The sequence below is a fragment of the Chenopodium album genome, chromosome 15, assembly GCF_948465745.1.
Source record: "Chenopodium album chromosome 15, dcCheAlbu1.1, whole genome shotgun sequence".
Classification (NCBI taxonomy): Eukaryota; Viridiplantae; Streptophyta; class Magnoliopsida; order Caryophyllales; family Amaranthaceae; genus Chenopodium; species Chenopodium album.
Genome location: NC_137848.1, coordinates 43,589,725 through 43,614,855, shown reverse-complemented (window position 1 = coordinate 43,614,855; position 25,131 = coordinate 43,589,725). Strand labels below are relative to the sequence as shown.

At 35.5% G+C, this 25,131-nt stretch overlaps 2 protein-coding genes across 2 annotated transcripts; both read right to left on the bottom strand.

Moving 5' to 3' along the window:
* Positions 1–6,380: 6,380 nt before the first annotated feature.
* On the bottom strand, positions 6,381–7,327 carry LOC145581236 (uncharacterized). The gene is made up of 2 exons (XM_081638280.1): positions 6,835–7,327; positions 6,381–6,724 (listed from the first exon to the last, which is right to left on the bottom strand). Exons 1-2 carry the CDS (start codon positions 7,325–7,327, stop codon positions 6,381–6,383), a joined length of 837 nt encoding a protein of 278 aa, XP_081494406.1.
* A 1,092-nt stretch (positions 7,328–8,419) lies between these two features.
* Positions 8,420–9,274, bottom strand: LOC145581234 (uncharacterized). The gene has a single exon (XM_081638279.1). The coding sequence runs from the start codon at positions 9,272–9,274 to the stop codon at positions 8,420–8,422; it is 855 nt and encodes a 284-aa protein (XP_081494405.1).
* Positions 9,275–25,131: the final 15,857 nt, after the last annotated feature.

The window sequence follows — 25,131 nt, the reverse complement described above, 5'->3', positions numbered from 1 at the left end:
AAAGAAAAACTTTAAAAAATAAAAATTCAAAAAATTTACTCAAGGGCAGGTTTGTCATTCTGCCTGGAGCACTATCTTGAGAAGTTATTTTAACTCCCCACTTCTCTTTAACCGTCATCTTTCCTTCTTTTATTACTGCCACACATTTCCCGCTTCCCCAAAATTACTACACTCTTCTTTCTTTTTTTCTCTCTCTTCTTTCTCTCTCTTGTGGAGAAAACTTCTCCGGCGATTTTAAGGCGGTGTGCGGTGGTGATCTTGAACTTCCTTTAGCTTCAATTAATAGGTAATTACTTTAATTCTTTGCTTTATTAGTTAATTTGGGCGAATGTCGAGTAAAACACCCAAAATTAGATCTAGGTTTTCACTTTGAGTTGTTGAAAAAAGAGGAACGGTTGTTTCACATAAGAAAATGATGACTAAAGCTGAGTCGTCAATGGCGCCTGACGTGATGGCTAGCTTTTTAAAGATGATGGGGTTTCCTGAAACTGCTTTCGTCCACATTTCGGGCAAGGGCCAGAAAGTGGAGAAGTGCCCCAAGGGCTTCGTTGTGTTTTTCAAGTACCCGTTCTTGGAAATAGGGGCTAAATTCCATTTAGACCTTTGACCAGGTCTTTCTTCGAAGTACTGGGGTTAAGCCCTAGGCAAATGATGCCCTCTGGTTGGAGAATTTTTTTTGTAATGGAGGGAATTACTAAGAATTGGGACGATCCCTTTACTTTGGCGAATCCCTTTAAAGATGAGGGAAGATGGTTTTGTGAGTTTGCATAAGAAAGGGGATCGATTGGTCTTGAACACTGATTGTAATGACAGGGGTTGGGTGAAGTGGCTTGTTTTTGTCAAGAAGACATCACTAGGTGTCAAGGGAAATTGGTTAAAAGAAGGGTGGCTGACGGATGGTAAGCGTCTTTTCCTGGTGTTTGCATTTAAAGGCTAAGGTTGTCTTAATTGTTTGATCTTTTCTTTAATGGTGTAGGTTTGAATTTAGAGTTTCTTGAACCGACAGAGGCATCTTCGTCAAAGGTGAAGCGAATTCTTGACGTGAGACCCTCAGAGAGGACTTTTGAGAGGATGTGGCAGAATCTTGATGAATCGTCGGGAAAAAAACACAGAGGAACAGCCAGTACTTCTTAGAGGATCGAAGATTCCAAAGAAACTATGTCAACACGTAAGTTTTGGGTTACTTTCGTTGGTCTTTTTATCATTGTCATAGTCGATTATGCTCATTTGTTGTTCGATGTGTTCGAGTGTTTTTTTAGAATCTGCGGCACAGGGTCTTCATCGAGGACGAAGCATTTCTAAGGTAGAGCAAGATGCGAGGATGAGGAGGAAACGAGAATTACCAGCTCAGGAGGCGTTGCCGTTTTCGGTGGCCGACAAGACGAAGCAGCTTCACGCTTCGTCGCCGTAGAAAGTGAGAAATGCACCTGCGATGATACTTGTGTCGTCTTCCCCTCCGTCGAAGTGACAGAAGGTGGATGATGCCTCGGTGCGTCCTGATGTGGAGATGCGCTTCCCATCTGACTATCTTCATCTTGGCAAGAGAGATAGTCCACCTATTATTCCTAACCTCCATCAACTACTGTTCCCTGGTTCTCATGAACACTTAGCTGGGACTTCTACCTTGGACATTGCGTCGGAGGCTGATTCTTTTCATCTCTACGTAAGTCTTTGTCTTTTATTTACTTGGTTATCCTACATGAATTGGTATGTAACCTTTGTCGGTGTTGGATTGGCAGTGCCTGCAGAACTCGCTGGTTTTGAGAAAAACGGTGATAGGGGTAGCTAAGGAGATGAAGAGGCTAGACTAAGTTGCAAAAAATCAGGAAGCCAAGAAAAAGACTGCGACGAGGCAGCTCATTACTGTGAAGAAGGAGTTAGACAAGGTAAAGCTAAAGGCGGAGGGCTTGGAGAGCAAGTTAGAAAAACAGGAAAAAAAGGTGGATGAGCAATCCAAACAGCTATGGGATCAAGCTAAATAGTTGAAGGAGCAGGCTCAGCAGTTGGAGGACTGTAGGCGTCACTCGAAGCGCGCCTACGTAAGCATGTGTGAATATGCTTGGAACTCTTAGGGAGTGAGAATTGACACATACAATTAGGGACAACGATTAAGGACAAGGAAAGTAGGGAGTCGCCAACAAGTTCTTAAGGAACTTGTAAACCGTTCACGGATCATAAAAGGCAACCACGATAAAAGGACAACGAAAGGCAACAACGATTGACCCGTGAAGGTTAAACCCTATTCATAATCCATGAAATTACTAACTCCATATGGTTCGGAACCACGAAAGGAGGATCGGGATGATGGCACGAAGTGAGTCATGTAGTCACATTCGCCCGTATTGGCCTCTACTTGATTTTTACAGTGAAAAGTGATTCATGCGATCTCAAATGTATACAAACAAAGATTCAATTCGCTCCAAACTATTATTATTCTAAATTGGTTGAATATTAATGCAACATATAATTCTAAAATATTGTGATCATTTCAATTAATAACAAGATTGACAAGGAACCTAAACCGGTCGTCCAAATTATCTTATTAGGCGTGATTTTCGATTACATATTCCCTTTAACATGCAATATGGTGATCATAATAATAATAGAATAAACATTAATATTGGAAGCAATTTAACCACAATATCATTAGTCAAATCAAATAATATAATAATAAACCTAATCATGATACTAGCAATATTAAAATAAAATAAGTATTTAAATTAATTAATTACTCATATTTCGCGCGCTCCTTTAAATTGCTACATCATGAATAAATTTTTAGTAACTTCAATAAAAATATAAATTAAATTGAAATTAAATTAAATTAAAAGTAGAGTTGATTTGGTCCAAATCCTCAGTTAATTATACCTTTCACGCTTAAGATTAAGGATTGAACCTCGGGTCAAGTATGGACTCCTTGGAATGCTTAAGGGATGTATGGTGGAAGAATAGGGAAGTCTAGAATTTAGGTTTAAGAAAGGGAGAGAGAGAAGAGAGAAGGTTTTGATGTATAAGAGAGGAAGAGAGAATTATTTAGTGCCCCAAGACCAGAGAAATCAGGTTCGTAATTATAGAAAAAATGCGTAGGGAGAAGCACGAAACCCTAGAAGTAAAGCGCCGCAAAGAAAAAACCATAGAAAAACACCATGTCACGGTGCAAAAAATCGTGACATGGTACAGAGTGCCGTGACACGTCACCACACACCGTGGCGCGGCATTTCTGCCGTGACGCGGTAAATCTAGTTTTTACGCGTTTTTAAAACTATGATAGCTTTTGATCCGTAAATCGAAATAAAGCATACAATATATCTTTAGAAAGTTTATAAAGTCTAATTTAAACCCAATTTGAATCAGGTAAAAATATTTTTTATATTTTAATATATGGTCGTTTTAGTGAAAGGGTGTCTGTTTTGGGCCGAGTTTATTGTTTTCTCATATCTTTTTCGTTTGAAATCGGAATTGGGCTTATGATATATTGTTGGAAAGCTCATTAAAAGGCCTATCCAACCAAATAATAACTGGATCAAAATTGTAGGGCTAAAAATCAGTTTAACTCGATTTTGTGATGTGGACACGAAAATTGGAAACTAAGTTATGGTTTAGCAAAATGGGCTAGGAATTGGGATTGTTTATGAAATGTACTGGGATTGAATATGGATTTAAGCACTCTAAGATTAAATGCTCAACCTGACCAATACTGTCGGTGAAAGGTTGTTCATCTTTGGGTTTGGTTTCGGGGAAACATTTTTAGGTGTCTATAAGGACAAAGTTAAGGTTATTTGAAACGAGGATGAGGCTTTGTTGAAGGTGCAACAGGAGCTATCGTCAGTCCAAAAGGAGTTAAAAGAGGCTTTGGACGAGGGTACGGAATAGGAGATCAAGCTTAGGGCTAAACTGATGAAAGAATACCTTAAAGGAAAGACTTCAGAGTGGCGGCCTCAAGAGGAAATCAATTGTTTCTTGGCCAACGGTGGAACTCTGGCTGAACTTGGAGAGGACGCTGCAATTTTCTCGACTGCAGACTCGAAATCGCTCCTGTCGGACGTTATTCCTCCATCCGTCGTCAATGTTGAGGTACCATCGATTGTCGACGAAGATTCTCCTGCTTGCTGATAGTGTTGAGATGCCACCGTCGACTGACGAAGGTGTCGATGAGAATGCTCGTGCAGACGAAGTTATAAAGGATGTCATCGATGGTCTGGCTGCCAACGATGCTGCGGAAGGAGGTGATGCTGATGCTTGAAGGCCATCTCTTATGATGGTTTTACTTTTACTTATGTACTTTTGCGTTATGTTTTCCGTTTGTTGATCAATTTCTTTTGTTCTTGATTTTTCTTGTGTTTTGTTCCACATGAAGGCAAGTGGTTCTTTTGAACATCGCTGTGACTTTGTCGTATCTTTTGCTATGGTGCTTTGTTTTTTGTTCTTGTCTCTTCGTTGTATGTCTTTATTCTACATCTGCTATGTGTGTGAACCACACAATTTTGCAAAAAATGACTAAGTTAAAGTTATAATAAAAGGGAAGATGTAAAACTTTAACGAAAATAATCAAGTTTCCTTATTTATTTCGATATGCACTTACAAAATGCAATAGACAAAAAGATGTAAAACTTAGCAAAAAATAATTTCTTATGACTATTTATTCACTGGTCTTTTCTAATAATACAATGTATTCGCTGAAGACTGCGTACTCTTGTGTTTAGGCCTTTCATTGTTGCCAATGCCCTTGCATCCCAGCGTCGACGCTGAACACTAAAGACTAGGTTCGCAATTCGGGTGTCGGGTGTTTTGCGTCAGACGCTAAGGTCAAATTTTCCCAGGCTTTGTTTTTCTTCGATGTTCTCGTTTGAACGGCGGCTTCCTCATCTTTTCAAAGGATTTCAATGTAGCTGACATCTATTGTTTTTTTCGTTGTTTACTAATGTTGTAGGTCATGACCAAAGTTTCTTGTTTTCGTCGTTGTATATTTCGTCGATCGGTGTTCAGCAAGACCAACATGGTTAGAGTACCATTGACCGTTGGCACGGATAACGGTTCTCTGATGCTTAAGTCAGTACCTGTAGTAGAAATAAGAAATCGAATTGAAATAAATTAAATGTAAGATCGGAGGTTTTACCTTTTTGTCGACCGACACTGCTTTGATACTTCAAAAATAGTAATTTTTGAGATGAGTTGCAGTCTAAATTCTGGGAATGGTTTCACCTTGCTGCTCTCACAGTGGATAGGCACCGTGGTCGATGACTTGGGTGATCTCGTATTGGTCTTCCCATGAGGGAGCCACCTTACCGTCGGCGGGGTTCTTTGTGTTCTGGAATGCTTTCCTTTGCACCCAGTCACCTAATTAGAACGTCTTTTCCATGACATTTTTGTTGAAGCTTCTTGCGACTATTTGTTGCTGTGCTTCCATTATGATTAGGGCTGTTTCTCGCAATTCCTCAACTACACATCCAAGCTATCCTCCATTTCATCCTGGTTCCAATCCTCTATCATTAGTCCAAACCAAGACGTCGAAAAATCAACTTCCACTAGGAGGACTGCTTCGCAACCGTAGACAAGGGAGAAGGGTGTTTATCCCGTGACAAACCTTGGCGTCATTCGATTAGCCCATATGACGGCTAGGAGCTCATCTGCCCATCTGCCTTTCGCTGCTTTTAGTCTCTTCTAAATGACGCTCATGACAACTTTGTTTCTAGATTTTTCTTGTCCATTAGCTTGGGGATACCTTGGTGTCGACGTTCTCAATTCTATTCGGAATTTCCTGCAAAAATCACGAGTTTTGTCGCTAATAAACTATGACCCGTTGTCATAGACTATCACTGATGGAATACTAACGTGAAAATAATGTTTGTCCATAAGAATGAAATTACTTCTTTGTCTGTCACCTGTTTCAAGGCAATTGCCTCGATCCATTTGGAAAAGTAATAATTTAATGCTAGCATGTAGACTCTTTGTCTTGGAGCGGCAGGTAATTTTTCGATGATGTCCATTCCCCATCTCATGAAAGGCCATGGAGTTAAGGTCTGATGTAGGGATTCCGAAGGCTTGTGAATTGTGTTGGCGAACTGTTGACAACTATCACACTTGGCTGCATACTGGATGGCGTCCTCATGAAGTGTCGACCAGAATTACCCTTGTCTTTTTGCGATCCTTGCTAGTCCTCTTCCCCCCAACATGACTTCGGCATAAGCCGTCATGCAAGTGACTAAGGACGGACTGTTGTTCATGAATTTGGATGCATCTTTGAGACAACCCTGACGTTGATTTGTGGAATAGTACTCTGTCGATGAGATGATATCTGGAGACTTTGCATTTGAGTTTCCGGGCTTCCATTTTATCGCTGGGAAGGGTATCATTGGTGAGGTAATTTATGAGTGGTTGGTCTAGTCGTCGTCAGTATAGACATTGTAGACGGGGAGGATTGCTCTTGTGGATACAGATGGATTTTGTAAGTGGACTAGGAGGATCATTGTAATGGTGGTCTTTTTGAGGGCAGAGGCTAAGTTCTCAAGTGCGTCGACTTGGGAATTTTGGTCTCGTGGAATCTGTTGAATTATAACTGGGTTAAAGTGTTTGGCTATTTCGAGGTAGGCTATCATCTTGGAGTCTTTTGCTGCGAAATCCCTTGTCATTTGGCTGACGATGAGGAGGGAATCACTGTATACATCTAGGGTTGTTGCCCCCAAGTCTTTGGCTACGATCATCCCTGCAATCAAATCTTCGTATTCTGCTTCATTATTTGTTGCTTTTAATCATATGATATAGACCGCACTATCATGTCCCCTTGTGGCGACTTTAGCATCGTTCCTAGGCCAGCTCCTTGTTAATTGGAAGAACCGTCGACGAACAGGATCCATTTTCTTTCTTTGTCGACGCTGTTTATTTCCTCAACCTCTTTATCAGCTACAGCCTCTAGATCGGGGTTGAAGTCAACCACAAAATCAGCTAAAGCTTGTGACTTGATTGCTTTCCTAGGTTGATATTTTATGTCCAGCGTACTCAGCGTGATGCTCCATTTTCCTAATTGTCCTGTTAGTTCTGGCTTTCTCAAAACAGACTTGATAGGATAATTAGTCATCACCACTACGTGGTGGGTTTCAAAATAATGTGTCTGCTTTTTTACGGCAGTAATTAAGGCAAGAACAAGTTTCTCAAGAGATGAATACCTTACCTCATCCGGGAGTAGAGTTTTACTTACATAATAAACTGGTAGCTGCCCAGCATCGTCGTCTTCCCTGGTCAGAACAGCGCTAACATCGACGGCACTAACGGCAATGTACAACTGCAAAGGTTCAATAGCTTTTGGCTTCGATGGGTGGGGTGGCGTCATTAAATATTTCTTTAGATGTTGCAATGCTTTTTCATGATTTTCGGTCCATTCAAAGCCTTTATTTTTTCTCAACACATTATAAAAAAGATGGCATTTTTCCGACGATCGAGAAATAAAGAGATTTAACGCTGCCACACGTCCTGTCAATTTATGGGTTTCTTTAACGTTTCGAGGGGATTGAATATTTATTCAGGCCCTAACTTGGTCGGGATTAGCTTCAATTCCCCTTTGTGTTACCACATATCCAAGAAATTTACCAGCAGATACTCCAAAAGAACATTTAGTGGGGTTAAGTTTCATACCGTATTTTCGCAAAACCTCAAATGTTTGGCGAAGGTGCTCGACGTGGTCTTCTGATTTGTTGGATTTAACTAGCATGTCGTTGATGTACACCTCCATCGTGTCGCCTAATTTGTCTTAGAACATTTTGTTGACGAGCCTTTGATATGTTAAACTTGCATTTTTTAGTCCTAATGGCATAACTTTATAACAATATATACCTTTGTTGGTCATGAAGGGTGTTTTTTATTGGTCATCGGGATGCATGAGAATTTGGTTGTATTAGGAATAGGCATCCATAAACGTCAAGAGATCATGACCTACTATTGCATCTACCATGGCATCGATATGCGGTAACAAAAACGAATCTTTGGGGCATGCTTTGTTCAGATCAGTCAAGTCGATGCACATTCTCCACTTGCCGTTCTTTTTGCTGACGTTGACGACATTTGCGAGACAACCTGGATATTTGAATTCTTTAATTTTCCCTGTGTCGATCAGCTACTGCACTTCGTCATTGATGATTTTATTCCGCTCTAGGGCGAACTTTCGACGTTTCTGCTTTACGGGCTTATGATTCGGATCGACATTTTACTTGTACAAGATGATGCTTAGATCTATACCCATCATATCTTCATGCGACTAGGCAAACCAGTCTTTATTCTCTTGGAGAAAGGCTAGGATTGTATTTTTTAGTTCAGGTGTTAGGTTGGCTCCGACACAGATGGTTTGATTTGGCTTTTCAGGGTCTAGGGGTATTTCGTTGATTTCTAGGTCGTTGGAATTGTATGGTGTCGGGTTTTACTATAATTGCTATGCTGACCTCATGAATGGCTTTAAGGTTATTTTATAGCAATATTTGGCTTCACGGGGTTCTCCTTTGATCTCTTGGATTCCACATGGGGTTGGAAATTTGAGGGATTGATGGTAAGTGGAAGGGATAGCTTTTAATTTGTGGATCCATGGTCTGCCCATGATGGCATTGTAAGCCGAAAGGAAATCTACAACGTTGAAATTGGTTAGGGGGTTTTGGCCGCCAGCAAAGGTAGGTAAGGTTATATCTTCGAGAGTTAACATAGTCTCACTACTAAAACCGACCAAAGTTTTCGATCTTCTGACGACGTCGCTATCTTTCAGCTCCATTTCTTCCATGGTCTTCCGGAACAGAACATTTGCGGAGCTTCCTCCATCGAGCAGAACCCTTCGAAGCAGACAATTCCCAACCATCAAAGAAATCACCAGGGAATCTTCATGCTCTTTATTAATGTTGTTGATGTCGTCATCGTCGAAAATTACGGCCATAACTTCTAGCTTCTTTTTCAGAGGATCTCTTTCTTCTTCTAGAACGGCGAGATCACTTGTCGACGAATTCACAATTTTTTTAGCTACAGAATAGGTTAGTCCACAAATATCTAAACAACCAAAAATAACATTAATTAATACCGTAGGTACAGGTGGCTTGGGAGGCCTGCTTGTCGACTCAGTTTTGGTGTCGTTGGTCGCATTGCCCTTCTTCTTTCCCAGCAAATGCTTGAGGTTACCTCTCTTCAACTGGAAGGCTACTTCTTTCCGCAGGGCATAACAGTCCTCCATCTTGTGCCCATGGTCACTGTGGAATTCGCACCATTTGCTCATGTCTTTCTCGGAATCTGGCTTGTTGCTCTTCATCGGCCAACAGACTTTGTTTCCTAGGGGCTCCAATGCGTTTACCACCACTATAATGTTAACGTCAAACCCGTACTCTGATATTTCCGGATATTAGGATGCTTCGACGAGATTTTCTTCCTGCACACTATTAACAAACTGTGATCTACCTGACATTTCGTTTAGCTGATGTCGCCACGATCTATGCTGATTGCTCGGAGCTCGTCGATCAGTTGAGCTTGTGGGGCTATGGCTGGAGCTGCGGTTGGCGATATCTTCGTCGAAACGCGTTTGAGCCACGGCTTTCGTCCGGACCTCTTCAAATGTTGAGCAGAGATATTTAACCATGTCCTTGTAGAGATTTGAATCAATATGCAATCCTCGAAGGAAGGCTTCGATGGTACTCTAATTTCGACATTCTTGATTGATACTTTCTCTTTGTTGAATCTGGTCCAATAAGTCCTGACACTTTCCTTTAGCCCTTGGAGGATTCGGTACAAATCACTTGTTTACTTATTGAACTGCCTGCTGCTTTCAAAATGGGAATAAAACTTGTTATTTAACATAGAAAAGCTAGTGATACTACCTGGTTCAAGATTGCCGAGCCATTTAAGGGCGGGACCAGTCAGCGTTGCGCCGAAGGATTTGCACATGCATGCTTTCTAGCACTCGAACGGGATCGAAGCCTACCACATTCGCTGCTTATAGTACTAAACATGCTGCTCTAGACAAGTTGTGTCGTCGTAAAGTGAGGTGAACGTTGGCAGCGACAATCTTCTGGGAATGCGGGCTCTGGATAACTCATTGCTAAACGGGGTTGCCGCAAATCCATTAAGAGCTTCTCTTTGAATAGAGATCGGAACACCTGGCATTTTCTTCATCATGGTTAGCACTTTGGATTTCTTCTTTTCTAGAACGACCAGCCTCTGGAGCAGGAGTTCAATCTGATTTGGCTCTCGATTATTGGTCTGTTGCTCTCCCCCCAGAGTCCGAAAACTTCCTTGCTGCTCGCTGATTAGGATTTCATTGCCAGCATCCATTTCTTCGTCGTTGGTCTCTATTTTGGTATCATGCGGGGACTCCAGCACCTCTAATGGCTGCATGCGAGGCACAATTCCCAACTGTCTTGGGCGTCGTTGACGGTTGCTCTGGGCGGATTCCGGTTGCTGACGAAGGTTCGTTGCATCAGATACCGATGCTTCTTTTTCCTTGTTGAGACGCTCGTTTGATATCTGGGATGCTAGAAGATCGGCCTTAGCTTTTTCATAAGCCTCTCTCATCTGCTCAGGGATTATTTTTGGTTAGGATTTTTGGGATTTTACCTAGTTGTATCCCCAAAGAAGACACCAAATTGTTTATGCTAATTTTCGTCAAGTGGGATTGAATAACAAAATCTAGGTTACGAATCAACCAAATAAAATCTAAAGAAGAAATAGTAAGGAAATAAAAGAATGACATAAGGAATTAGTGACGCGGAAAACCCAAAGAAGGTAAAATCCGCAGGTAGAATGAGGGTCTAGTAAACTTTCACTATGAAGAATATGAATTCAGGGGGTTACAATGTATGCTCAATATGTATTTAGTAACTAGGTTTCGGTGTGTCTCTTGTCGATGGAGCTTGATCCTTTTATAGATAGTAATTAGGGCATAACTTAACCGTTATGAAGTGATAAGATGCTCCCCATGATTCTCGGAACCATATTTCAAATACTCTCCCTCAACTCAGCCCACTAACGGTTGTATCTAGCTGAAGAAAGACTTAGTCTTCCATACACAACACGTCCTAGAAAATAGGGAAGTAGTTCTTATGTCTTTCGTCCGTCGAAGCTAGCTTCTCTTCGTCGGGGTTCGCTCTTCGTCGAAGCTTGGTCTTCATCGCTAACTTTAGCTGACTTTCATTGACTTTGAGTAATCAAAATTTACCCATAACAATAGTAATGATGATTATTGTGTTTCTAATTAAAGTAATTCGTATTCTTCATCTGTGTTGAGCTGCGAAATGCGGTTTATGGTTGAAATGGTGTGATGGAGTTGCGTGGGGTGTGGATTGCGTGGGGACTAGGGCGTAGTGGTGTGATGGTTGATGGTCGTGGCTGGAAGCTGAGGGTGCGATGAACGGTGGTCGTGGCTAGGAGCTTAGGGTGGTGGTGGAGCGTGGGGTGTAGGTCTTCCTACGATGGGCGGTGAGCCTAGCGGGGAAAAGGGGATGAGAACTTGGGGAAGGGGAAGGGAAAACTCCCTGTTCTGCCACGAGGAATGCGGTGTCTCCATTAGAGGAGGGGGCTAGTACAGGCAGATGATTAGGAAAGGGTTTTTGGTGGGCCCCTCTAGGGAATATTTTAAGCATCCCACACTTGAGCCCCACTGTGATCATACACTTAAGCATGGTGGCGCCCAAAGGGAAGGAAGCTAGAGTAAAAGAGTCGCCAACAAGTTTTAGGAACTTGTAAACCGTTCACAGGGTGGAGGTTACACCCCTTAACGATCCAGGAGATCGTTAACTCCAATAGGTCTGGAACCATGACTGTAAGTTCGGGGATGAAGGTACAAATCCAACCTAAAAGAGATTAAACTTGCCCTAAATAAGCCTTTACTTTATTCTTCTCATATTCATGTGCGCTTTCTGACTAACATACAATCATTAGGTTAACCCTAAACCTGTTTAATCTATGTTGGTTGAATTTAATGCACAAGCAAAACTATTATTGGCGATCACTTGAATTATAATCATATTAACCTAAACAAGATTATTAATTATCTTATTAAGCGTGATTACAAGTACAAATTCCTTTTAATCCTGCAAGAGAGGCGTGATCAAGCAATAACAACAATAATATCAAGCAACATAATAATAACAATCATCATCATCATATTAATAATAATAATCTCAATCTCAAAGCAATAATAATATTAGCAAGATCCTAGGCATGATACTAACAAGATTAATAACAAATCCTAGCATGTCACTAAATAATAAAAATCAAATCTTTATCCCTAGCATGATACTAACATGATATTAAGAAAGAATAGGAAGCATCATATAAACATGCATGATATTAGAAATCAACAAAAGCATTCTAACATGATACTAGGATTCAATAATAATCAAAGCATGATTTCTATATCAAAATAACAACAATTAAATTACTTACTTGGATGCCTCGTATCTCTTTCTAATAACAAAATACACGTGTTAGTAACTTCATGGAAAATAGAGAATAGAGACCAAACCCTCAGAAATATTAACCTTTCACGTCTAGGACGAAGGTAACTTCGAACTTGGCTAGGTGTGTCTAGAACTTGTGTATGTGGAATTTTGTATGAGAGAAGGTTTAGAAAAAGAGAGAGAAAGCTTCTAGCTTTAGAGAGAGAATAGAGAGAGATGATGGTTGTGAATTGATGATTGTTGATGAGTATTCATTGATGATTGAAAACGGGGAGATACGACCCCTATTTATAGAAAATAGTCCGGAAACAAATCAAGTCCTATTCGGAATAAAGCTGGCATCTGTCGCCAGGCGACAGATGTTATTACCTGGAGACAGACTCTGTCGTCTGGCGACACACTCTGTCGTTTGACGCTAATTAAAAGATAAAACGCTCTTTGTACGGAATCTTCTTCTTAATATGATTAAGCAGCAAATTCCGTGTTTATCAAATTAAAATCAGATTTATCATAAAACACTTATTTTATTCCAAATAAAACTCTTTTAAAATATAATTATCAATCCTAATACTATTAGAATTTAAAAGAACCTTCTAAATATTCTAGAAGATTAAAATCAATCCTAATAACTTTAGGAATAATAATTAATAAGCCCTCCTCTAGATCAATTGGCCGCATATAAAAATCATTTCGGGCCCAATTTAATTTAAGTCATAACTTCCTCATTATTCATCGGAACTGGGCTTATAATATATCGTTGGAAAGCTCTTTTCGAGCCCGACCCAACTACACTATTATTGGACCCTTATCATGACCAAACTAAATTGGACTGGCTACTTTCATAAATAGAGTAAGAAAAGAAATGTTTTCAAAAACAGAAAGAGAGATATTTTAATAAAAACATCCACATCACTAGACTTTTCACACTTTCACCTCGTTTGATCATCAAATGGCGTGAAAGGTATTCATCACTGGGTTTGGTTTTGAGGAGACACATTTGGGTATCTATAGCCCCAGTAAGGCTGATTCAGGTTGGGGAAGAAAGAAGAGGAGACAATTTTTTTTTTTTTACTTTTTTTTTTTTTACTTTTTAAAAATATTATAAAAACCTTACGACGAATTAGAAGGTGACATGTAGCAAGTCACCTTCTAAAACTGGTCACCAAGATAATAAACCAGTCATGGGACTATTTTGAGCAGATAGGGGGTAAAGGTGGGATTATTTCCAGATTATTTAAAGGTGGGATTATTTTACGCAGAGGTGACAACGGTGGGATTATTCTTTTCAGTTTTTCCTAATCTTTGTTACACCAATATAACGATTAGGCTATTTTACCGTTGATCAAATGTTCACGGATAAATTTATACCCTACCCTAAACTATAAAATTTCTCTAAAATTACTACACTAAAAAAAGTAAAGTAAAAATTTGTCTAAAAATTGGAGAAAGTGTAGTGTTAATCTTAGACGCCATGTGAAATTGTTGTTATGAATAAAAAAGTTACCCACGCATTTGCATGTAAAATCATGACTACCACATCATGAAAATGAAATTTCCATACAAAGAGGCCATCAAAAAAGATACGGAATACAAATCGAAAGCTCTTTCAATTTAACATTATCATATGTATTTTTTTCATATATAAAATCTCTTAGTAAACACTCAACATCATACCATAGTTGATAGTTCCTAATTTGGTCCACAAATAAAGACAATCATAAAACACACACAAAAAAGGTTAATGATATAAAGGCATAAAAGTAGTGACATATAGAGCATAAGGATGAAGTGTGGTAATAATAACAAGATGTAGAAGCTAGGGCCAAGACAAAGAGTTTTGAGAAGCCAAATTATAGTCACACTCAAGACACCTATTGACTATATTTGTGTGAAAGAAAAGATGATGAAGAACAAGTAGATTGAGACTCTTCTATCTATGCTTTATTTCACAACATATGAAATAATCCTAACAAAGAGAATGCACCTTTATTTTTTTAGTTTAAGAATTCAAATATGACAAAACTGTACTTCATATTATTTACCATTATCAAGGGAATGAAAGGTTTATTTATTTATTTTTTTTATTTATATTTAGTTAGGCCTAAATATATAAGATGGTGACCCTTTTGAGTTGAAATAATGGACAATTTTGTAAAAACGTGTTCCTAATAAATGATATGCGGCATTTATTTGAAGGAATTATGACTTCGTCAAGTGCAATTATTAGATATATCAAGGATCACTATTACGAATATAATTAGTTCATTCTTTTTGGGTCGTCATTTTCTGATGCTAGGTATGAAAAATGATTTTGGGCTAGTTAAATAGTCCAACGCCTAATACAATGGATCCCATGAGGTCACACACAAGGGATTGGGTTAAAATGGGCCTCATGAGATTATGATAAACCATGAAAGGTGTTGGGCTAGAGTAGTTTGATTAAAGCACAATTTTTTAGGTAGTCTTGCGACCAGTCATAGCTGGCTGGTCCCGCACTATAAAAATGAACATTTTCTAGAAACAAAATGAACATTCTCTAGAAATAAAATGAACATTTATTAATTGAAAATTGCATGATCAAAGTGAGTGAAAAATGGAAGGCAACGATGTGCAGCAACATTAAGGCCAACAAGGATAAACAATTAGAAACAAGCCCGGTTCACAAAATCAAAAATTAGGACAAACAAACAAAAGGGAATTCACAGATTGATCAAAGGAAAGAGAAACTTACCGAATAAATTAGGTACCATCATTCAGAGAGTGAGAAACGACATGCGTAGAAATGGGAGAAGAGAAGGAAGGACGAGAAGCATGAATAGCTTCACTGCCACCAACAAGAAGATTAGAATTGCCGACTTCACTGAAAATTTGTCGGTCGTAAGTGTGAATTGAATTAGTTGAGAATTGTAAATCTGAAGAAAATAGTATTGTTATTGTTAGTAGTAGTATGAAATTTGGGAGTTTAAGGAGAGAGAAAGAAAGGGGTTGTTTAAGATCATGGATCCCGATTTCCATTTCGATTTCCATCCCAATTTCCATGGTGAAAGGTTAATTAATTAATGAATAATTATAAATAAAGAGACTATGAAACCAAAAAAAAAAAAAATTGTACATCTAATGTTATATAATTGAACATCCTTTATTATAATAACGACCATTTTATACTACTGAACAAATACAAAAATTTGTACTCCATTAATTAACAAAGAAAAAGAATATTTATTTTATAAGAATGAACATCATATGGCCTAAAAATGAACATTTATTTTATACAAATAAACATCATATTGCATGAAAATGAACATTTAATTATTGAGAAATACAAAATTATTGTAAAATATGTTAGTTAGAAAATGTTCATTATTGTTATGGTAAATGTTCATTTTTGAACGAGGGACCAACCAAATCTAGCTGGTCTCGAGACCAGCTAACAACAAATGTGATTAGAGTTAGGAATTTATGCTTGACATGGACTCTTATTTCTAGATATGATCTATAAATATCCATGCCTAGGGTTGAAAGAAGTCACAATTAACAATCAGTAAATTGTGAAACAAGGCAACCAATTCCTAAACCCTTATCTCTTTCTCTCTCCTCACACACGACTCTCTCTCCTCCTTCATCAACCGTACGGCCGGCCCCCTCCTTGGTGGCTTGTGGTGTTTGTCTTGGTATTGTAGTTCGCGGTTAGTTCGTTCCTCTCCTCTCCATATAATGTTGATTGAAGGGTTCATTCACGACTAACTAGCATTAGTAGAGGTTTAGTATGTGCCCGTGGACCAAGTAGAGGAATCACACTTGGGGTTCTTATTCTCCTACTATTCTTGCTCGATTACACGTGAATTTACGATTCAAAGGTACAATTATATGTTCTTTATATGTTTTGCAATGATCTTGGTTATTAGATGCTTATGAATATGATTCATGCAATTCCGCAAATTAGAGTATCTAAAGTCCTACACTATTACCCTATACATTAGAAGCATGCATGTTCCGTCACCTGATCTTTAGCCAATAACTTGTGCAGCGTAGAAAATGTGACTTCTCAATATATATATGCTTAAACAAAGGCTTGAACTTGATCCAAGAATTGGAAAATTGTAAGGCCCTATTCACTTCACCTTAAAAAAAAAAATATTAAGTAAATATAATTTCAATTCAATAAAAATAAGTTATGTTCAGTACAATTAATTTCATTGCAGTAAAAATAATTTTAGTTTAGCAAAAATAAGTTCAATTTAGTAAAATTCAGTTTTCTTAATGAAGAATTATAATAGAAAATCAGTAAAAATAATTTCAGTTCAGCAAAAATAATTTAAGTTCAGTAAAATTAATTTAAGTTCAGTAAAAATAATTTAAGTTCAGCAAATATAATTTTGTTTCAGTAAAAATAATTTCAGTTTAGCAAAAATAAGGTAAAGTGAACGGGACCTAAGTCTTACCATCTTAGATACGAAGTATATATATTTATTATGCTTTTTAACCCAATAGGAAAACAGTTTGGTTGGATCAAATAAGTTTTAAATTAAACTAATTTTGTTCACTATAAATAACTTAGCAACTTTAGTTTTTAAATTCAATTAAAACAATCATTAGTTTTTAAAAAAAAATATTTGGATCACAATATACGAAGATAATATTAAATATGGTCGTCCAAAAATAAACAAATAACACACAAATGTCGAATAAAAAATAACCAAAAAGATGCACCAAATAAGTTGATATTCTTAAATAAATTTCAAGGAAATTTTTTCAACAACTATCAATTAAAGCACGTGTTTTGAAAACAACTACCTATTAAATTCTTTTTTTAAAAGAACGAACTATCACAAAGTTGTAAAAAGTTTAAGTTGCACTATCACTCTTAACAATTTTGGCTAGAATCTCCGGCATTTAAGTATCACTTTTTACCTTTATGAAGGGTAATTTAGTTAATTTAGATGGTTATTTTATGAGGTAAAGGTAAAAAGTGAAACATACATGCTGAATATTCTTGTTGGAATTATTAGAGTGGTAGTGCTAATTGAACTTTTTACAACTTTGTGGTAGTTCTTTTAAAAAAAAAAAATTAATAGGTAGTTGTTTCCAAAACACACGCTTTAATTGGTAGTTCTTGACAAAATTTCCAAATTTCAATGATATTATTAAGAAAATTTTCCAAAAAAAATAAAAATATAATTAAAAAGTTAATTTAACTTGCATATTTAGCTAAACAATAATATTCACCGAAGTATCGTTTGGATGCACAATAGCTAGTTATTAGAAGCTGGTTGTATTAGTTGCTAGGTTGCATTAGATGTCTTGACTAGCTGATTGTATATATGTATTAGTTGTTTCACTTGTTTGTTTGTACAAAATTGTTTAGTACACTTAGTTAATAATTTGTAGCTATTTTTTTAGTTAAGCATGAAATGACTAAAAAGGACATTAGTATGATGGGTGCAAAAAATTTTGTTATTTAACTAAATTATTTTAATTAACTCTTTGAAAAATATCTATTCTCAAATTTTTACAAATGATGGAGAATCGGAATGAAACTCACCACGCAACACCAACACAATATGATGTTGTTGCCTCTAAAACTTCCTCATTGTGCAGCCTTTAGCTCTCTCTCGTCATTAATACTTGCTATATTTCTTTTTTTAGTTACAAAAGTAATTTGACTTATGCACTATTCATATTCTATACTTTGAATACCTTTGATGACTTACAGCTATAAAAAAATATAGTCATTGGGGGATCTTGTTAGATTTGTCTCAACTTCTATTTAGATAATGTGAAATTATTATAATTTTTTTTGCTAGTGATGACTAAAAATTAACAATTGAAATAATGCGTTGAAAAGCTAGCATGAAGTGAGAAGAGTTGCAAATATAAATTAAGAAATTAAGGAAGTACATGAATTAGTTATTTGGGGTCACACCAATTCAAAATCATATCAAGAGAAGTCAAAAGAAAAGGAGTGGAGGAAATAATAGATTATAAGTGATATTTGGACTTAGTATAACCACCTAATTCCTCTCATTTTGATCCCTTTATATTCTCATTTTGCATTTTCTAGCTTAATTTTCTTAGTTTTGGTAGGTCTATTTGTAAATATTAGAATTTTTTCTTACTTTTCTAGGATTTTATACTTTTCATTTGTGCTTGATATCGTAATTTTTGACTTTAGAGGTCTTCATCCTATACTCAAAGCCTATTTAGAAGAGTTTTAAAGGAGTTTTCACAAAGGTCAACTTTAAATGGCTAGATCATTTTTATAATCAACATGTTATATTGGTTAGAATTAGATATAATATCATCTCAAGAGTTTTTCAACAATTATTCACACGTCTTTTTTTGACAAGTAGTAATGCAGAAGTTATGACTATTTGAATACTCTGTTGAAGTGCGGACAACTTGTTTTTTAGAGAAGTCGCACCTGTTGGCGTGGCAGCGTCATTACTTTGGAGAGGCCGCTTTTCAAAACTACACAACGTTCTTTCCGACACTTGTTTTAAGCTAGCGCAACCACTCCTGTCACTTGGAGAGGCCACACCTTCTTTTTGTCACAAACATTTAAAAAAATCGGATGTACAATAAAATATTGTACATCCGTTACAAAGTTACATTAAAATGATCAAAAGTTACCCATTAATGAATGAAAGTTACCCAGCTATCCTGATATACTACCTCCGTTAACAGTTATTTGCAACATTTACCAAAAAAGGGTGCTAACTATTATTTGCAACATACAAACTTATTTCTTTCTTATTTTAGTAACTTTTTTCTGTTAAAATGACGAAAATACCCTCATTTAAAAATTATTAGCACATAATACTACACATAATTACAAAATATTATAACCTTAATCTAAATTTTTTTTTCTCTCTCCTCCCTCATCTCATAGTTCATCTTTCTCTCTTCTCCTTCATCTCTCATTTCATCTTCTTAATCTCTCATCTCTCTTCAAATTTTAATCCATCCTAATAGTGGGTTTCAGATCTGGTTATTCTTGGGTGGTTTGCTTGATTTGTGGTTGGATTTGGTGGCTTGTGGGTGGATTTGCAGGTTTGTGGGGGTGGTTCGTGGGTGAATTTCGGTGGTTGTTGGGTGGATTTCGTGGTTGTTGGGTCGATTTCGTGGTTCTTGGGTGGATTTCGGTGGTTGTTGGGTGATTTTCGTAGTTCGTGGTTCATGGATTTCAGTGGTTCTTAGGTAGATTTTGTGGTTCGTGGGTGGTTTTCGGTGGTTGTTGGGTAGATTTTGGTGGTTCTTGGGTGGTTTTCGTGGTTCTTGGATGGATTTCTTGGTTTGTGGATTTCGGTGGTTCTTAGGTAGATTTCGTGGTTCGTGGGTGGATTTCAGTGGTTCTTGGGTGGTTTTCGTGGTTCTTGGGTGAATTTTGGTGGATATTGGGTGAATAATAATAATAATAATAATAAATAAATAAATAAATAAATAAATATATAAATAAATAAATTAATTAAAAAACTCATATAATAACTCAATTTTGGCTTGACAACGATGATTTCAATTTTGAATAGCCTTTAATAAAATCTATCGATTGTACATCTACAACAGTAGCAGCTTGGGGCAACACCTGGACCACATACTAGTCAATACTATATACTAAAGTAATCACCATAATTACCCCAAAAATACACGTGTCTCATCTACATTAAAAATTTATCGCCAAAAGTTTTTTTTTTCTTTTTTTTTCCCTTCAAAATTATTAAGATAATTTATCTTTTAAAAAAAACTATAGCTTAAACAAACCAAAAAAAAAAAGAACAGTACAATAACAACTAATTTAAATTAAAAACTTTTTTACTTTGCTTTATAAATCCCTACCTTATAAAAAGTGCAAGAAAACTCTTATGAATAGTGTGCTTCCAATTCTATCCTTCAAAATGTTTGTTTACACAATTATCCTCAATTACTCTTATGAAAAGTATGTTTTCAATTTTATCCTTCACAATATTTAGTTACACATTTACTCGCAATAACTACTTTTAATTTAAAAAAAAAAAAAATGTGTTCAAGCAATTGATACTCCAAAGCGGCAAAGCATTACAAGATCGATGAGATGATAATGTTTAGTGTTCTAAATTTAGCAGTAGACGAAGAGATGAGAGAAAATTACTGAGTACAATAAAGATAATAAAGGTAATAGTTAAGTTGCAATAAAGATGTTGACCGCTAAAAACTTTTGGTATGCAGAATGGAGGTTATACTACTTTAATCGTGCAACATATTGTGTTATCAATCTATCATAGGATTTTTATAGTAATAAACCTATATAATTTGCAATAATATCGTTATAAAAATACAATGAATCAACCCGATAATCCGTTCAAAAAAATAAATTAACCCTAATAATAGTGTTGAAGAGTACACAATAACCTATATCACACTATCAAGTAACCCTATAATGTGGTTCTCAAAAAAAAAAAAAAAAAAAAAAAAATTAACCCTATAACTTTAACTGAAACTGAGTAATCCCTATAAAACTGACAAATTAACCCCTACAACACTAATTAACGAAGTAACCCTGGTCACACGGTGTGACAAGCCACATATAAGAGTTTGTGTTTAGTATAATAGAGAGTTTAAATTAATTCTAATAATACATGTGATATTAATCATTTCATGTTTAATTGATTCGTCTTAGTACGTACTTTAAATATATCAAACATTTGCATTTCTAGAACTCAATATCTTTTACAATTCTCTCACTAATTCTAATGTGTATGTTGTTAAATTTTAGAACATTGCACAGATACACTACATGTCCACATTCGACACATTAATCGTCTATATACAAATATTTATAATAAAATAGTATGCAAACCAGCGTAAAGCATAAGGACTAATTACCATGACTATTCTTGAAATGCTAGCCATATCGCCCGCATTGAGTAAAGATTAAAAACAACGAATAACATAGAGTCATAATAAATTAGTGGTTTTTTACCCTTTAAATTTCTATATAAATTAAATTGAAATTTATTATTTCAAATAGAAAATTATTAAACTAAAATACCTTATTTATATATTAAGATTAGAAAATATTCTATATTCCCTTGAATGAATTCATTAATCTATAAAAATAAATTGTTCATTTCCTATGAAAAAGGAATTCCAACTCAATTTTAAATTTATAATTTGTCGGCAAACTACAAAACAGAGATTTTATATTAATGTATCTCATCTATAATAATTTGATTACATAAATAGATATTTAATTGTATACAAAACCTATATACAAATACAAACTTAAGTAATTTATAAAAATATTTATTTCAATGAATATACGAGTGTTGCTCGGTCAAATAACTAGTTATAAACTAAAAGAAAGACTAGAAGTAACACATGTCATATCCTAATTAAAAATCCTCATATTTTTTTGTTCTAATTTTCTTAAACAATATTCTATCACCTAACATATTTCTTCCATTTAAGTTAACATATATTCCCATAATTTTTTCATATCATCTAACCTATAATATTAGATATTCATATTTTTCAAAAATAATGGTCTTAAATAAGGTAATTTCTCCCTGGTTCCTTTTTACTTGACATGTTTTTTTTTTTTTTATTTATCACGCTTTCTAGTGCAGATCTTTAATCATCGATCAGTTTAATTCTTTATGAGTAAAATTTATAAAGTGATGAATAGTGTAAAAGTCAAAGCAGGTCAAATAAAAAAGAACGGAAGAAGTAGATATAACATATAAAAATAATGTTATTACCAAGGTATTTATGTTTATTCGTATCCTTTCCTTATTTCTTTGGTCATACTCATTTTATTTTAATTTTAGATTGATAAGGCAACAACTATTTGACCCATGAAGTTTTACCCCATTCATAATCCATAAAATTACTAACTCCATAGTGGTAGTGGCATATATTAAATGCAACCCAAAAGACATACAAGCAAATTTCAATTTGCTCCAAACTAATTAATTTAAGTTAGTTGAATATTTAATGCACACATAAACTAATTATTGTGATCACTTGAATTTAGCAACAAGATTACTAGGAACCTAAATCGGTTGTCCAATAAATTATCTTATTAAGCGTGATTTTTAATTACATATTCCCAATTAAACATGCAATATACGTGATCAACACAAAAAGAATAATCATATATACATAATAAATATTAAAAGCAACTTGATAATTTAAAAAACGTCCTAAACATGATACTAATTAATCAATCAATCAATAACATAATACTAAAACATACACCAAGAATGACACATGTCACTTCTTGGTGCTGTTTTTTTCCCTCCATTTTTTTTTATTCACTTCCTTAAAAAAAATATTAACTTCTTTACATAATTGTGATACACTTCCTTAAAAAATTTAACATATTTTCCATATCTTTTGTTATATAAAATATTATTCTATATTTTTTAATTTTTTTAGGGTGTTCCACCTGATTCACCCTTTAAGCTAATCTGGATTTGGAACTCAATTATGGGTATAAATTAATCAATAACATAATACTAAAACTAACACTAAGAATGACAAATGTCACTTCTTGGTGCTGTTTTTTCCCTCCATTTTTTTACCCACTTCCTTAAAAAATTTTTAACTACTTTAATAATTGTGATGCACTTCCTTAACAAAATTCTCATATTTTCCATACATTTTATCATATAAAATATTATACTATATCTTTTAACTTTTTTTGGGGTGTTCCATCTGATTCACCCTTTAAGCTAATCTGGATTCGAGATTCAATTATGGGTATAAATTAAGATTCAACCTTTTTTTTTAATTTCATTTAAAAATATGATTTATAATTTTTGTAGCTTTTGAATTAACAATATAATTCATTATAAAATTTTGTAAAAACCGTGCGTGCAGTGGCATGGGACTTAATCTAGTTATTAATAAAATCATAGGCATGATACTAACAAGATTAATATAACGCCTAAATATGATACTAATAATTAAAAATAACGATCCTAAACATGATGCTAGTTTTCAAAGCAATAAAAATAAGTAAATAAAACAAAGAGATTTGAATACTCATTCCGATCGTGCAATTTTGAATACTACATCATGAATAATTAGTTAGTAACTTCAATAAAATATATAAATTGAAATAAACTAAATTAAATTCAAGAAAATAAATTATATGACGATAAAAGGTTTTTCTCATGTAGGGAATATTTCAAGCATCCTACACTTAAGCCCCACTGTGATCATACACTTAAGCATGGTGGTGTCCAAAGGAAAGGAAGCTAAAGTAAAATAGTCGCCAACAAGTTTTAGAACTTTGTAAACCGTTCACAGGGTGAAGGTTACACCCCTTCACGATCCTAGAGATCGCTAACTCCATAGTGGTCCTGAACCATGATTGGATATTCGGGGATGATGGTACAAATCTAACCTAAAAGAGATTGAACCTTCCCTAAATAGGCCTCTATTTGTTGTTCTCATATTCATGTGCGCTTTTCAATCAACATACAATCATTATATTTACCCTAAACTTGTTTAATCTATGTTGGTTGATTATTAATGCACAAATAAATCTATTATTGGCGATCACTTGAATTAAAATCATATTAGCCTAAATCAAATTATTAATTATCTTATTAAGCATGATTTCAAATACAAATTCCCTTTAAACCTGCAAGAGAGGGCGTGACCAAGAAATAAAAATAATTTCAAGCAACAATCATCATCATCATCATAATAATATTCTCATCAAATCATAATAATATTAGCAAGATCATAGACATGATACTAACATGATTAATAACAAATCCTAGCAAATGCATGTCACTACAAATTAAAAATCAAAGCTTTATTCCTAACATGATACTAGAAAGATACATATAAAAAAATTAGTTAATTCCTTAAACATGATACTAGAAAGCAATAAAAGCATCCTAATATTATACTAGGAATTAATAAAATAATCTAAACATGATTTCTATATCAAAAGAATAATTAAGAAGTAATCTAATTACTTACTTTGATGCCTCGTACCTCTTTCTATCAAAACAATACACACGTTAGTAACTTTAATAAAAATATTAAATCAAATAATTAATTTAAATAATTGAAAGGGAATTGGGACCAAACCCTCATAAATTATCAACCTTTTACGTCGAGGTCTAAGGCAACTTCGAGATTGGCTAGGTGTGTCTAAGTCTCGTGATGGAAGTATAGTGTATTTTGAAAAGGGCGCAGAAAGGCTTAGAAAGGGAGAAAGAAATAAAGAACAAGCTTCTAGGTTAGAGAGAGAGAAGAATAGATGATGATTGTTGACGATTGAAAACGAGGTAATATTGATATGTCTATTTTATATAGTGATTAACCCCCGTCCATTGGTCGTATTTAGGAGTATTTTTTGCTCTTTAGAGCCACTTTTATTGCTAATGTGTGCTTTCTAGTGTTTTCGTATTTTTGGTAGCATTTTGTAGGAAATTGCACATTTGGCGCATTTTCCCGAGATTATTTGGAGCAACTACGAGCATTGGAGAAGTACAACCATCTCTTGTAGCCCAGGGCCGGTTAGAGTCATCAAACCAGTGATTAAGAACTCGACATGTGAGAAGGCGAGGCTTTGGACCGAGTATTCAAGTCCCGAAGAGGAAATCCGAATTGGGCTTAAGATCAAGCCCAATCGAAGTGCCAAAGCTTGCCTAAGTGGCCTTGCCCGGTCAGGCACCTCGCCCTGAGGCGCGCCCGACTGGGCGGGGCGGAAGAGTTA

What these genes read in the sequence shown, in the direction of transcription:
- LOC145581236 (XM_081638280.1), bottom strand. Translation starts at nt 7,327, where the DNA reads ATGACGCCACCCCACCCATCGAAGCCAAAAGCTATTGAACCTTTGCAG. An exon ending in ATGGATCCTGTTCGTCGACG is followed by an intron (nt 6,725 to 6,834) that starts GTTCTTCCAATT and finishes ATAATGAAGCAG; the next exon opens with AATACGAAGATTTGATTGCA.
- LOC145581234 (XM_081638279.1), bottom strand. Translation starts at nt 9,274, where the DNA reads ATGAAGAGCAACAAGCCAGATTCCGAGAAAGACATGAGCAAATGGTGC.